At 43.2% G+C, this 14,520-nt stretch overlaps 1 protein-coding gene across 2 annotated transcripts in view; it reads left to right on the forward strand.

Moving 5' to 3' along the window:
* hmmr (hyaluronan-mediated motility receptor (RHAMM)) overlaps positions 1-14,520 on the forward strand; it is a 98,774-nt gene that overhangs the window by 44,383 nt on the left and 39,871 nt on the right. For both annotated transcript variants that reach the window (XM_063052630.1, XM_063052631.1), the window contains 5 exons: positions 2,605-2,705; positions 4,003-4,089; positions 9,931-10,109; positions 10,992-11,128; positions 12,714-12,928. In XM_063052630.1, coding sequence (XP_062908700.1) covers positions 2,605-2,705; positions 4,003-4,089; positions 9,931-10,109; positions 10,992-11,128; positions 12,714-12,928 — 719 coding nt within the window. The remainder of the gene's footprint in view (positions 1-2,604; positions 2,706-4,002; positions 4,090-9,930; positions 10,110-10,991; positions 11,129-12,713; positions 12,929-14,520) is intronic.

A 14,520-nucleotide genomic window follows, 5' to 3' on the forward strand; every position in this document is an offset into this window, starting at 1 on the left:
GTACAAGGTCTCCCAAGTCCATTTACATATCAGATTTTTGGATTTTTCACCCAACTTAGAAAATAGTCTGCACATTTATTTCTACTACCAAAGTGCATGACCATGCATTTTCCAACTTTGTATTTCATTTGCTACTTTCTTGCCCATTCTCCCGTTCTTCTTTCTGCAGCTTACCTATTTCCCACCACTACCTGCCCCTCCGCCAATCTGCGTATCATCTGCAAACCTCTTAACAAAGCCACCTATTCCATCATCTAAATCATTGATATACAGCACAAAAAGAATTGGTGCCAACATCCACCCCTGTGGAACACCACTAGTCACTGGCAGCCAACCTGGCAAGAATCCTTTTATTCCCACTCACCACCTCCTCCCAATCAGACAATGCTCTAACCATGCCAGTAACTTTCCTGTAGTGCCATTGGCTCTTAACTTGGTAAGTAGTCTTACGTGGCACCTTGCCAAAGACCTTCTGAAAGTCCAAATGTACAACATCCACTGCATCACCTTTATCTGTCCTATTTGTAATCTCCTCAAAGAATTCCAACAGTTTTGTCAGGCAAGACTTTCCCTTCAAGAAACCATGCTGATTTTGTCCTATCTTGTCCTATGTCACCAAGTATTCCATAACCTCATCCTTAACAATAGACTCCAACACCTTCCCAACACTGAGGTCAGACTAGCTGGTCTATAATCTACTTCCTGCTGTCTCCCTCCTTTCTTTAAAGAATGGAGTGACATTTGCAATTTGCTTTGTAGTATGCCCTCTTATGCTTTTACATTAGCTTTGACTTCCCTTGTCATTGTGTAAGCCCCATCCACCTTTTATAAACAAACTATGTATTTGATTTGGGGTTCTGCCAAACAGGAACATTGTCATTAAAGAAATCTCAATTTGAGCTAATGCTGTGTAAATACTGCCCATACACAATTGCTGGGTCTGCATGAAATATCAAATTATAAAGAAAGTATATTTACAAATTTCAGCTTTATTGAACAGTTAGTAGAAAAAGAAAAGGAAAACAATAAAAGGGCCCATTTCAAATGTGCACATAAAATTGGAGTTCATACTGGGGTTGTCTTTAACTCGTACGCTGAATTCATGGTCTGCATGAAAGCCCACAACACATCCCGAACGTTGCTCAAAATCCTTCTCAAACAACAGGCGATATCTGGAGTATTGGCCCTTCCTCCTTGGAGCCATTCATCTGCACAAAGCATCTTGTGCAATGGGGACGCACCTCCTCATGGCATCCTTATCCATCCTCCCTCCTGTCCTCTCTGCAACTCCTGTCAAAAAGTCCTCCAACCCCACCAGTGTCTGCCACAAATCTCTCTCCATCCAGCTTTCTCTGGAGCCTTCTCCCAATTCCACCATCCTGACTGGCTGACACAACATTAGAACCAGGTTTATTGTCACCGGCATGTGTCATGGAACTTGTTAACTTGACAGCAGTTGTTCAATACAATACATAATATTGAAGAAGAGGGGAAAAAAAAATAAAATAATAAATCAATTTACAGTATATGCATTATTGAATAGATCAAAATTGTGCAAAAACAAATAATTCTATATTGAAGAAGTGAGGTTGTGTTCACGGGTTCAATGTCCATTTAGGAATCAGATGGCAGAGGGGAAGAAGCTGTTCCTGAATCACTGAGTGTGTGCCTTCTACCTGATGGTAACAGTGAGAAAAGGGCATGCCTTGGGTGCTGGACATCCTTGATAATGGATAATGCCTTTCTGAGACATTGCTCCTTGAAGATATCTTGAGTACTTTGTAGACTAGTACCCAAGATGGAGCTGACTAAATTTACAACCCTCTGCAGCTTCTTTCAGTCCTGTGCAGTAGCTCTTCCATACCAGACAGTGATGTAGCCTGTCAGAATGCTCTCCACGGTACATCTATAAAAGTTTTTGAGTGTATTTGTTGACATGCCAAATCTATTCAAACTCCTAATGAAGTATAGTCGCTGTCTTGCCTTCTCTATGTCTACATCGATATGTTGGGGACCAAGTTAGGTCCTCAGAGATCTTGACACCCAGGAACTTGAAACTGCCTACTCTCTCCACTTCTGATCCCTCTGAGGATTGGTGTGTGTTCCTTTGTCTTACTGAAGTCCACAATCAGCTCTTTCGTCTTACTGACGTTGAGTGCCAAGTTGTTGCTTCAACACCATTCCACTAGCTGGCATATCTCACTCCTGTACACCCTCTCGTTACCATCTGAGATTCTACCAACCGAAGCTGAACATCACAGCCCCTTATCTTTACCTGAAACCCAAACGTGCTATCAGCAGGACACACTGCTTCTACAGAAAGCTACTAAATGAATTTCCCTACAACATTAGGAGCAAAAATCTTAACCAGGGCATTACAATTGTTAAACTGTTTAATAAAAAAAAAATTAAAATGTTTAATCTAAGAATTAAACGAACTAATCCAATTCCAAGGAATGTTTAACCATTCAATTTACTGACCAAGTAATCTCTGCTAGCAGTTGAGTATTCTGCAGTAGGCTGATTGCTTGATCAGAAACGCCTTTGTTCAAGTGGGGAGTCCTTGCATACCTGTGTGTTATAAATAAATAACTTGACTTTCAGACCTTAACAATCAAACAGCAGCAGACTGAGAGAGATCACCTGGCAGTACAGAAGCTTCTGGAACAAACAGTGGAAGATATCGCAGATCTTCAGGCGAAACTGTATGTACCAATCGATGGATGTTGTTGTGAAATTGACTAACCACAGAACAGTACAATCCGTTCAGTCCACGATGTTGTGCTGACCCTTTAACCTACTCCAAGACCAATCTAACCCTTCTCTCCCGGTTTGCCTTCCATTTTTCTATAATCTATTTGCCTCGTTAAGAACTTCCAATATACCTCTATTGCCAGCCTATTATTACCTCCAAAGAGCAGTGTGTTCCACACATCCAACACACTGTATATTTAAAAAAAAAACTACCTGTACCACCTTCTCTCCCCCCCCCCCCCCCACATGCTCTCCTCCCAGCACTTTAAAATTATGGCCCCTGGTATTGGCCACATCTGCCCTGGGAAAAAGTTTCTGGCTGTCCACTTGATCTACGCATGTTTCTTATCATCTTGTACACCTCCAAGTCACCACCTCATCCTCTTTCACTCCAAAGAGAAAAGCCCTAGCTTGCTCAACTTGTCTTCATAAAACATGCTCTCTAATCTAGGCAGCATCCTGACAAATCTCCTCTGCAGCCTCTCTAAAGCTTCCACATTCTTTCTCTAATGATGAGGCTCTGTTAATGATACTGACAATGATCGTATGTGTACAGACCTGTTCTCTAACATGACTGCAAAACATTTGCTGGCTTCTTGCTCGCTCTGTGGGGGGCAAACAGAAAGCTGCTGGGTTGCTCTGTAGGCTGTTCGAGTTTCAATTGGGACAGGTGGATGGGGGAGAAAATCATAAACAAATGAGATTCTGCAGATGCAAGAAATCCAGGGCAACACGTACACAAAATTCCCCCTCTGCTGGCAGAGGGTGGTTTTTCCCCCTTGGCGAAATGGTCAGACCTTTAGGTGTGTGTTTTAGTACCCCAGAGGAGTGGACGGTTTGTAATACTGTCGGTGGAAAGGGCTGAGAGCTGTTGATATCTCTGTTATTACCCCAGAGGAGTGGCTGCTTGTGAGTGAGGGGCAGCCAGTAAGTGAAAGTGTCAGGAGCTAAACTGTAATTCCCAGCTTGCCAACAATATTTACAATACATATCTCAGTGTAATGTTGTCACACTAACAGTAAACTTCACACTGTAAAAATCATAGTTGTGAATATGACAACAGTAATCCTTTCAAATAAATCAAAGGGTACCCTCTAAATGCAAGTTATTTTGTGCTTACTGCAGAGTTTCCACAAACTTTAAAAGGTGTGAAATTGTCTGTGATGCTGAGTGAAACCAGCACAGTATGTGCTGCCTGTGTGTGGTAAATGACTTGGTTTAAATCAGTGCTGTTTTAACTTGACCCAGAGCTGTGACTGAGCAAGACAAACAGAAACTAGAGAAAGCCAAAGCTGAAGCTGAACTGAAACTCTCCTGCTGTTTGGAAGAACTCAGGTACTTGGGCTTTTTGCATATGTCAAAACTTCAATTCATTTATATAGCAATCTGAAAGCAATTCTGAGCAAACTTTATATTCCCTTCAGTTTCCTTAAAGTTTTATGACTGTATGATTGTACCTACTGATGGCAGGCATATTTGTTCACATGATTTTGCGTCTCCGTCTCCAATTAATGTTGTATGTGAACAGACCTGAGATGGGTCCTTGGATCATTGGGTTCTTTTCTGGGGGAGGTAAGACCTGTACGAAAGTGAGGGGTTAAACTAATTTGGCAGGGAGGTAGGAACCGGAGTGAAGGGACTCAGGATAGGACAGATCGAATAAAAGCAAAGATAGTGTGCAGTCAGACTGTCAGGAAGAGCAGACAGGTGCTAGGACAGAATTGCAGCCAGCAGGGTGAGTATCAATGCGTTAGGGATGCACAATCAAAAGGGGTAGCAAATATAGTACTCAGTGTTATATCTCAATGCATGGAGTATGAGAAATAAGGTGGATGATCTTGTTACACTGTTACAGATTGTCAGGTATGCTGTGTTGACCATCAGAGTCGTGGCTTAAAAATGGTTGTAGTTGGGAGCTGAATGTCCAAGGTTACACATTGTATCGGAGGGTTAGAAAGGGAGGCAGAGGGGCTGGTGTGGCTCTACTGGTAAAATCCGATTGGTAGAAAGATGTGACAAGGATTGGAAGATGTTGAAGCCTTGTGGATTTAGTTAAGAAACTGCGAGGGTAAAAGATTCTTGATGGCAGTTATATACAAGCCTCTCAACAGAAGGTGAGAGATGGACCACAGATTTCAACGGGAAATAGAAAAGGCGTGTCAAAAGGACAATGTTATGATAGTCATGGGAGATTTTAACATGCAGGTTGATTGGGGGGAGAAATGGTTGGTAATGGATCTGAAGAGAGTGAATTTGTTAAGTGCCTAAGAGATGGCTTTTTAGAGCAGCTTGTCATTGTGCCTACTAGGGAATCAGCTGTACTGGATTGGGTGATGTAATGAACCAGAGGTGATTGGGAAGTTTAAGGTAAAAGAACCCCTAGGAGGCAGTAATCACAATAAGATTGAGGTCAATTTGAAATTTGATACAGAGAAAGTAAAGTCTAACGTGGCAGTATTTCAACGGAGTAAAGGAAATTAAAGTGGTATGAGAGAGAAGTTGGCCAAAGTAAATTGGAAGGAGATACTGGTAGGGATGACAGCAGAGCAGCAATGGTATGAGTTTCTGGGGAAAAATGAGGAAGGTGCAGGATAGATGTAATCCAAAAAATGAAGAAATAATTAAATGGCAAAATGGTACAACTGTGCCTGACAAGAAAAGTCAAAGCTAGTGTAAAAACAAAATGAGGGCATACAATAAAGCAAAAATTAGTAGGAAAACAGAGGATTTAAGAGGATTTTAAAAACCTACAGAGAGCAACTAAAAGAATCATTAGGAGGGAAAAGATGAAACATGAAAGCAAGCTAGCAAATAATATCAAGGTAGATCGTAAAAGCTTTTTCAAGTATGTAAGAAAGAAAAGAGAGATGAGAGTGGATATAGGACCACTAGAAAATGAGGCTGGAGAAATATTAACGGGTGACAAGGAGAAGGCAGATGAACTAAGTGAGTATTTTGCATCAGTCTTCACTGTGGAAGATATTAGCAGTGTGCCAGATGTTGAAGGGTGTGAGGGAAGAGAAGTGAGTGCACTTACTATTATTAGGGAGAAGATGTTCAAAAATCTGAAAGACCTAAAGGTACTTAAGGCACCCGAACCAGATGAACTGTGCTCTAGAGTTCTGAAAAAAGAAGTGGTAGAGATTGTGGAGGCATTAGAAATGATCTTTCAAGAATCATTGGACTCTGGCATGGTGCCAGAGGACTGGAAAATTACAAATGTCACTCCACTCTTTAAGAAAGGAGGAAGGCAGCAAATGGGGAATTATAGACGAGTTAGCCTGACCTCAGTGTTTGGGAAGATGATGGAGTCGATAGTTAAGGATGAGGTTATGGAATACTTGGTGACACAGGACAAGATGGGACAGAGTCAACATAGTTTTTTGAAGGTAAAGTCTTTGTCTAATGAATCTGTTGGAATTCTTTGAGGAGATTACAAGTAGGATAGATAAAGGGGATGCAGTGGAAGTTGTATATTGAACTTTCAGAAGGCCTTTGACAAGGTGCCACACATGAGGCTACTTACCAAGTTAGCCTGTGGTTTACAGGAAAGATGGTTAGAGCATTGGCTGATTGGTAGGAGGCAGTGAGTGGGAATAAAAGGATCCTTTGGTTGGCTGCCAGTGACTAGTGGTGTTTTGCAGGGTCGGTGGTGGGACCGCTCCTTTTAGGCAGTATATTAATGATTTAGATGAACTAGATAGCTTTGTTGCCAAGTTTGTAGACGATATGAAGATTGGTGGAGGGGCAGGTACTGTTGAGGAAACAGGACAACCGTAGAAGGAGAATGGTCAAGAAAGTTGAAAATGAAATACAATGTTGAAAAATGCATGGTTATGCACTTTGGTAGAAATAACCGTGCAAAATATTTTCTAAACGGGGAAAAAAATCCAAAAATCTGAGATGCAAAGGGACACTCTAAAGAAGAACTTGCAGGTAGAGTCGGTGGTGAGAAATGCAAATACAGTGTTAGCATTCATTTCAAGGGGTCCAGAACACAACAGCAAGGATGTGATGCTGAGGCTTTATAAGTCACTGGTGAGGCTCACCTTGAGTATTGTGAACAGTTTTGGGCTCCTCATCTAAGAAAAGATGTGCTGGTATTGGCAAGGGTTCAGAGGAGGTTCTCAAAGATGATTCCAGGAATGAACTGTTTATCATACTAGGAATATTTGATGGCTCTGGGTCTGCGCTCACTGAAATTTAGGATGGGTGGAGGGGGGTGAATCTTATTGAAACCTTTGAAAGGCCTAGACAGAATAGATGTAGAAAGGATGTTTCCCATGGTGGGGGAGTCTAGGACAAGAGGGCACAGCCTCAGGATGGAGGGGTGTCCATTTAAAGCAGAGATGTGGGGAAATTTCTTTAGACAGAGGATGGTGAATTTGTGGAATTTATTTTCACAGGCATCTGTGGAGGCCAGGTCGTTGGGTGTATTTAAGGCAAATTAATTGCATGCATTATTAAATGACAATAAAAAGAGGACTGCATGTCTTCATAATCTAATCTAAATCCTTAATTGACCATTGGTCCTTGATTGGCTATGGTTCAAAGGTTATGGGGAGCAGGCCAGGGAGTGGGGCTGAGGAGGGAATAAAGGATCAGCCATGATTGAATGGCGGAGCAGACCCGATGGGCTGAATGGCCTGATTCTGCTCCTATGACTGTGGTCATCCGGGGGAAACCCAAGCAGTCACAGAGAGAACGTATACGCTCCTAACAGATAGAGGCAGGAATTGAACCCTGATCAGTGATTACTGGCACTATGGAGTTATTGTGCTCAATGTTACACTGCTGTGCTGCCCTGCTAAAAATTTACTAAAAGACCTGTCACTTGTGAGAAAGTATCTGACAAGGTATTGACTGAAATGTGCTCAGAAAGACCATCCTGTATGCAATGGCTGTCTGCTCCTATGTACATTTTTAGTAGGCTAATGAGAATGAATTTTTCAGCTTCAGTCACTATTTCTTGTAACTATCATATCCCTCATTTGAAGCTTGATGCCAGTTATGAGCAACTGATTAGATTTTTAATGGACAACTGGTCATTACTGTAATAGCATTGACTATGTACTGGGTGATGGCAATGTGGATTCCAGTTCATTGGGATTTAGTGGGATTTTGCCTAATTAAGTGACTGCCCCAATTCGCTGAAGTTTCATGGTAATAGTTACGGCATAAAAAGACAGATTATGTGTTTAAATAAAATACAGAACAAATTAGAACACTACCAATACTACTACAGGATTATAAAACTCTATTAGTTCCTAGTTATTGATTGAGCAATTCATCCAGTGGCTATTTTTGGCATCTCCAAGCCTGAATGCTTCAAACTACAGTGAGCAAAACAGTTCTGAAATGTCTTGCTGCTTATTTCTTGTCAACTATCAGTGGCAAAAATCTTTGCTTTCTGAACAGAAACACATGCAACTGAAACAATTAAAAAAAAACTGTTGTTCTAAGCATGGTGTAGTGACTAACAGCTGCACAAGTGCACAAGACTGATGCTAGTTAGTAACTGTTTGGCATTGGTGTCCTGACACAATTCATCAGCATGGTGTCCCAAATGGACGAAGGGAATCCCGGATATTTCCTTAATTAGTTTTGTTCTTTAAGAGTTGTCCCAAATAAGTGGCTGCCCCGGTTAACTAATGGCCCAATTAATCGGAACCAGTGTACTTGCAGAGAAGGGGTGTGTGTAAATATTGAGATCAAAGGACTCGATGTGTGCTAGTGTAAGGATCAATGTTCATGGCCATGGCGTAGTGCAATCTTATCTCAATTTATTTAGCAGCAATTGACTCGAGCTCCATTCAGCAAGTTTCAATTAGATGTGTTCTTGTCCAATTCCCCATTATGCATACAAAAATGCATGTTTTTACAAATCCCTTTTTAATTCAGCAATTTGATATGAAATTAGTTCAAAGAAATTTGTTGTCAAAGTAACAATGTTTTCTCTAAGGTGTGTGTGCACACGTATCTTTTGCTGCTGGTGCACAAAGGAATTTAAACTGTGCCCAAAAGGTTGTCACCCTCTACCTTGGTGGCATGTTAAGTATATTTCACGATCGTACACAATCACATTTCCTTTTCTGGTTTCTGATGTGGGCACTGTTGATAACATGGAGATTGCAATGATTTGTCTACAGATTTTAGAACTGGCCATTTATGTTGGTTTATTGAAGAAATTTTTCAGTGCATACGTGTCACCGGGCAAAAAATTGCACAGCACTAGATTTTTGCGCACATTGTCATTACAAATGGGAGATTAAGATTAAAATCTGTCACGAGCCTTGTGACCCATCAGCCTGGTGCTTATGCCGGTTTCTGTGGCGTGAAGCGAATGAGAGTACGAGACTCCCCGCCGGATAGGATGCCAGTCTATCGCGAGGTTAACCCCCAGCATTTTTGCTGGTACCCATTCTCAGCTGGGTAGCCTGGAGCATTATGTGGTTAAGTGCCTTGCTCAAGGACACACACACTGCCTCGGCCAAGGCTCGAACCCACGACCTCCAGGTCACTAGTCCAACGCCCTAACCACTTGGCCACGTGCCACACACAAATTAGAGAGAACATTGCAAATTACATGTCACCTTATACTATCCTGAGATTCATTTTCTTACAAACATTCCCAGTAACTACAAAGAAACAAAAAAAAAGCAAAATAAAATAAACAAACAAAAAAAAAATCAATTAAATATTGAGATCATGAGATGAAGAGTCACTGAAAGTGAATCCATAGGTTGTGGGAATATTTCATTGTTGGGATGAATGAATTTATCCGCTCTGGTTCAAGAGCCTGATGGTTGAGGGGTAATGACTATTTCTGAACCTGGTGGTGAGAGTTCTGGGGCTCCTGTACCATCTTCCTGATGGCAGCAGTGAGGAGAGCGTGGTCGGGATGGTGGGGGTTTCTGGTGATGGATACTTTTCTGAAACAAAGCTGTGTGTGGATGTACTGAAAGGTGGTGACAGTTTCACCTGTGATGCACTGTGCAGTATCCACTATAGCCTGGAGGGTGGGGTTCCTGATGATGGATCCACTGTTCCACTATCTTCCTGCAACAGTGTTCTGTGTAGATGTATTCAATGGTGGGGAGGGATTTCCCTGTGATTTTGGAGGGACTGTGATCCAGATGCCTATGTAAAAGTGTTTAAAAATGATCATTTCTTTAGTCAGTTAAAGGTACAATTTGAAGGAGCAAAAGAAAAAGTCACCTTGTCAGCAGAGCAGCTTGATCTGAAGGAAAAGGAAGCTACAGATCTCCAGAACCGTCTGCAGGAGATTGAGGCAGTTCACTCTGAGCAGATTCGACAAGTGATTGAGAAATATCAGCATCTTCAACAGGAGAAAGGTACGAGATAGCCTGTGCTATGAGGATTCTGTCCTCCTCAAGAGATCGATACCTTTGGCAATAGAACACAGAAAATGCCCCGTCTAAAGAAACCATTGTGATCATTCTCTGACAGTGCAAACTCAACAGTGGGTCTCTGGCTAATGACAAGTTAGTAATTTCATCAACTCTCATCCATTAAAATGGAATTCCATTCTCATTGTACTTGGAGAATAGACACTTATTAATAGTGATGAGTATCTACTGCTAAATGGATTTCAAACAAAAGAAAATCTGCCGATGCTGGAAATTGAAGCAACACACACAAAATGCTGGAGGAACTCAACATGCCAGGCAGCATCTATGGAAGAAAAGTGCAGTCGAAATTTCAGGCTGAGATCCTTCATCAGCATGAAGGGTCAGCAGTCCCACCGAAAAGCTTTCGGCTCGAATCGTCGACTGTACGCTTTTCCATTGATGCTGTCTGGCCTGCTGAGTTCCTCCAGTGTTTTGTGTTTGTGTTACTGAATGAATCTGGCTGGCATGTCAGGAGCTGTCCAGTGTCAATTCCTAATGTTTGCATCTGAATTCTTTAGAATGCCAGTTTACTAATCTTGCCACTGTTCAAATTGAGGCGGGCGTGCTGTCCCACTGTCCTGGTGGAGGTGAATGCGATCGGTCTGCACTGGTATTTAGTAGGGAAAGCTCAGAGACCGGTTTGAACCATAAGCTAATTAAGCCATTCTTTAACTAGAGCAGACTTTGAGATTCTTTGGTTATCATTGCTACTGGTCTGTCAAACAGTAGGTAGAGCTGTCAAATTAATGTTAGCATGTTTTTCATAAAGGACTTAACCATAACCACATGATGTCTTTGTTGGAATTAACGTTTCTCCCTCTGCAGAAAAAGTGGAGGCAGAGTGCCGTGAACTGGAGCAACGTTTCATCGGAGAGCTGGCTCTACTGAAGGAAAAGCTGCATACCACAGAGCACGACCTACAGCAGAAAGAAGAGCAGCTCTGTTCCATTAAACAAGAAAAGGTTTTTTACAAAAAAAACATCATAACTCTGGAAGATTATACATCTGCTTCTGAAATCTACTTGTATACTTTTGTTCATTCTGCTAGCATGTAGCTGCTTGGCTGCCTTACACCTGAGTGTGTGTGTGTGTGTGTGTTGCTTTGTGCCAGGTGGAGTGTTCACTGGGTAAATGAGGTTTGCTCATTCAGTGGCAGCAGCTCTGGTTCCATTGGCACTGAACAAAACCCTGACTAACTCTCTCTCTAGCCTTCAACCTCCTTTGGTATCGAATTGCAGAGATTCTCTATCCTTGGATATCTGGAATTGGGTGTAGTAAAGGCACTGGTGCTGGATCCAAGGCGAGCTGGCAGCTGGTGAGGTGACAGAGCAGAGGGCAGTGGAGGATGGGTGCCCTCCTGATCAGATGTCTGTGACTCATGGTGTACTGCAGGGAGTTGTACTGAGACCTAACCAGATGTCTGTGACTTGTGGTGTACTGCAGGAAGTTGTACTGAGACCTGATCAGATGTCTGTGACTTGTGGTGTACTGCAGGAAGTTGTACTGAGACCTGATCAGATGTCTGTGACTAGTGGCGTACTGCAGGAAGTTGTACTGAGACCTTTGCTGCTTGTCATTTTATATGTGGATTTCAATGTAGGAGAAATGCTGAGCAAGTTTGCAGATGGCACAAAACTTGTGGGTACTGCAAAGGAACCTTTGCAAAAGTGGAGGGGATAGATCAGATGAAACGTTGGACAGAGGGGTGTTCTTGATCAGTCAGGGTATCAAATGTTATGGGGAGAAGGTAGGAGGATGGGGTTCGTAAACACAAAATACTCTGCAGATGCTGGGGTCAAAGCAATGCACACAACACGCAGGAGGAACTCAGCAGGTCGGGCAGCATCCATGGAAATGATCAGTCAACGTTTCGGGCCGAGTCCTGATGACGAAACGTTGACTGTGCGTTTCCATGGATGCTGCCCGACCTGCTGAGGAGGATGGGGTTGAGAGGAAAACTACATCAGCCATGGTGGAATGGCAGAACAGACTCGAAGGGCCGCATGGCCTAATTCTGCTCCTGTCTTATGGTCATGTGGCCCTGATGAGAGCGAAGTGACACTCTTTGGGAAGTAAAATAGGCGTTAGACAGTACAGTAAATGGTCGGGTACTGAGGAATGGTGATGAGCAGCGACACCTTGGGGGTTCCAGTCCATGGATCTCTGAAAGTCACAACACCTCTGAGGAGAGTGGTGAAGAGACACATGGCAAACTTCTCTTACAACCTTCCCTCTCAACTATACGCTGTCAGCTTGTCCTCCTCCTCTCTTACCCCAACCACCTTATTTTGGCTTTTTCCTTTTCCTCTCCAATCCTGATGAAGGGTCTGGGCCCAAAGCATCAACTGTTTCTTCCCCTTCCAGATGCTGCCTCACCTGTTTTGTGTCATGTGGATGGCTGCACTCTGGCATGGAAAGAGCAGCCACAATCCTGGGGTAAAATCTCTGGTTCCGGATTTTCTGTTGTGCTTTTCTCACAATAGGGTCATCCTGCTGTGATGGGTTTGCACTTCTTCATTGACTTGGTCCTTGTCCTGTGTTTTGCAGGAACTCTCAGATTCGGAGCTCGAGCAGCTGCGTGCTGTTCATGAGGACCTGAGCCAGGAGAAGCTCGAGCTTGAGGAGGAGCTGCAAGGGGCACTGTCTGAGCTGGAGCTCTTACAGGTGAAGGAGGTGCAGGTCGAGGACATGTTTAAACAGTTGCAACAGGAGAGCGAGCTGAGAGCAGGACAGCTCAATAAACTGCAGGGAGAACTGGACAGGTCAGTACCTGATCTGTGCTGAGATGAAACATCACATTCACTGGAGGAGCAGTGTGGGGAAGAGGGCCTGATGGTTTATTTTGGTTTGGTGAATTAATCAAATAAATAGGCATTCTGCAGTATCTCAGCTGTGAAATTTGCCATTCAGGTGTCAGCGTCTCAGAGCAGCCCTTGACCTCAATGCCATCCATTCACAAGATCGTTTCAACAGCATAGCTCAGATGGCAGTCATTTGCAGATTTTGGTTGAAATGCATGCAGATTAGAACATGGAACATGACAGCATAGCATGATATTATGCCAACCTTTTATTAACCACCTCTCTAATCTAATACCTCACTCTCACGTAGCCCGCTATTTTCCTTCTATCACTATGCCTATTTGAATGTCCCTAATGCGTCTACCTCTACCATCAAAACCACTTTTTGTTTTAAACAGATAGTGGTCGGTGAGTGTTTTATGCAACCACAAGTCTCCATGTTTTAAAAAAAAAATTACCTCTAACATGCCCCCCCCCCCAATACTTACTTCCAATCACCTTAAACTTATTCCCCCTCGTATTAGTCATTTCTGCTCTGTGGAAAAAAAAAGTCTCGATATCCATTTTATCTGTGCCTCTCATCTTGTCGGGTTCGGGGACGGTTCAGGAGACGCCTGACTGCATCCCTTTCTAACCATTATTCTGTTCTAATTGGGAGAGCGAGGCCAGAGCCCAGGCCATGTGTACCCTGGAAACAGCTGGGGAAACGGAATGAGAGCTTGCTGGCTGCTCTGCATGCGAAGAGTTTAAGAAGGAAGATATGAACAACAGTAATCTCTGTATTATACAAGCCCCCTGTGTCAGAGGAATGTGCACTTGGATGGTTGATGGGGAGGGAGGGCTTTAGATCTCTGCAGCAAGAGACGCTGTAGGAAAAAGGGCTGCTGACCACGGCTGAGGCCCGTGTCCTTGAGAAAGTTCACTAATGTGGCGAGGCCTGGGGACCATTGGCTGCTGTACGTGTTAAGCTTGTTTGGCGGGCTGATCAGAGTAAGCAGGTCGCATTGATCCAGCTGCTATGGTTTTACAGAGTGGTGGGTGCCTAGAATTCACGGCCTGGGGTGATGGTGGAGGCAGATTCATGTAAGATAGACACATGTCTGTGAGGAAAATGGAAGGATATGGACTTTGTGTAGGCAGCAAAGAATCAAAATCGGGTTTTATATCAGCAGCATATTGTTAGTGGCAGCAGTACAATGCAATACGTGAAAGTATAGAAAAGTCAATTACAGTAAATGGTGGTGGCATCCGTTAGTCTCGCGAGACCATGGATCTGCGCCTGGAAAGTCTTGCTTCAGTCTGTTAGAGCAGCGTCTGTTGTGGCTGTAGAGGCCCACACGGGAGTTACAGACTCGGCTGCAGCAACTGCACATGAAGGCACTGTCCTCCAGTGTTGTCTTGGTGCTGTTTTTCCGACAAGTGCGCTTTTCTTCAGCAGCAAGCCTCAGCTTCTCTTCTCTTTTTAGACCTCTGTGTAGTTCAAGCCTCCAGTGAGAGCGATCGCTTGCGATGTCCTCCCACCTCTCGATGTTCATTTTCAGTGACTTCATGTC

Source organism: Mobula hypostoma, chromosome 7 (assembly GCF_963921235.1).
Source record: "Mobula hypostoma chromosome 7, sMobHyp1.1, whole genome shotgun sequence".
Taxonomy (NCBI): Eukaryota; Metazoa; Chordata; class Chondrichthyes; order Myliobatiformes; family Myliobatidae; genus Mobula; species Mobula hypostoma.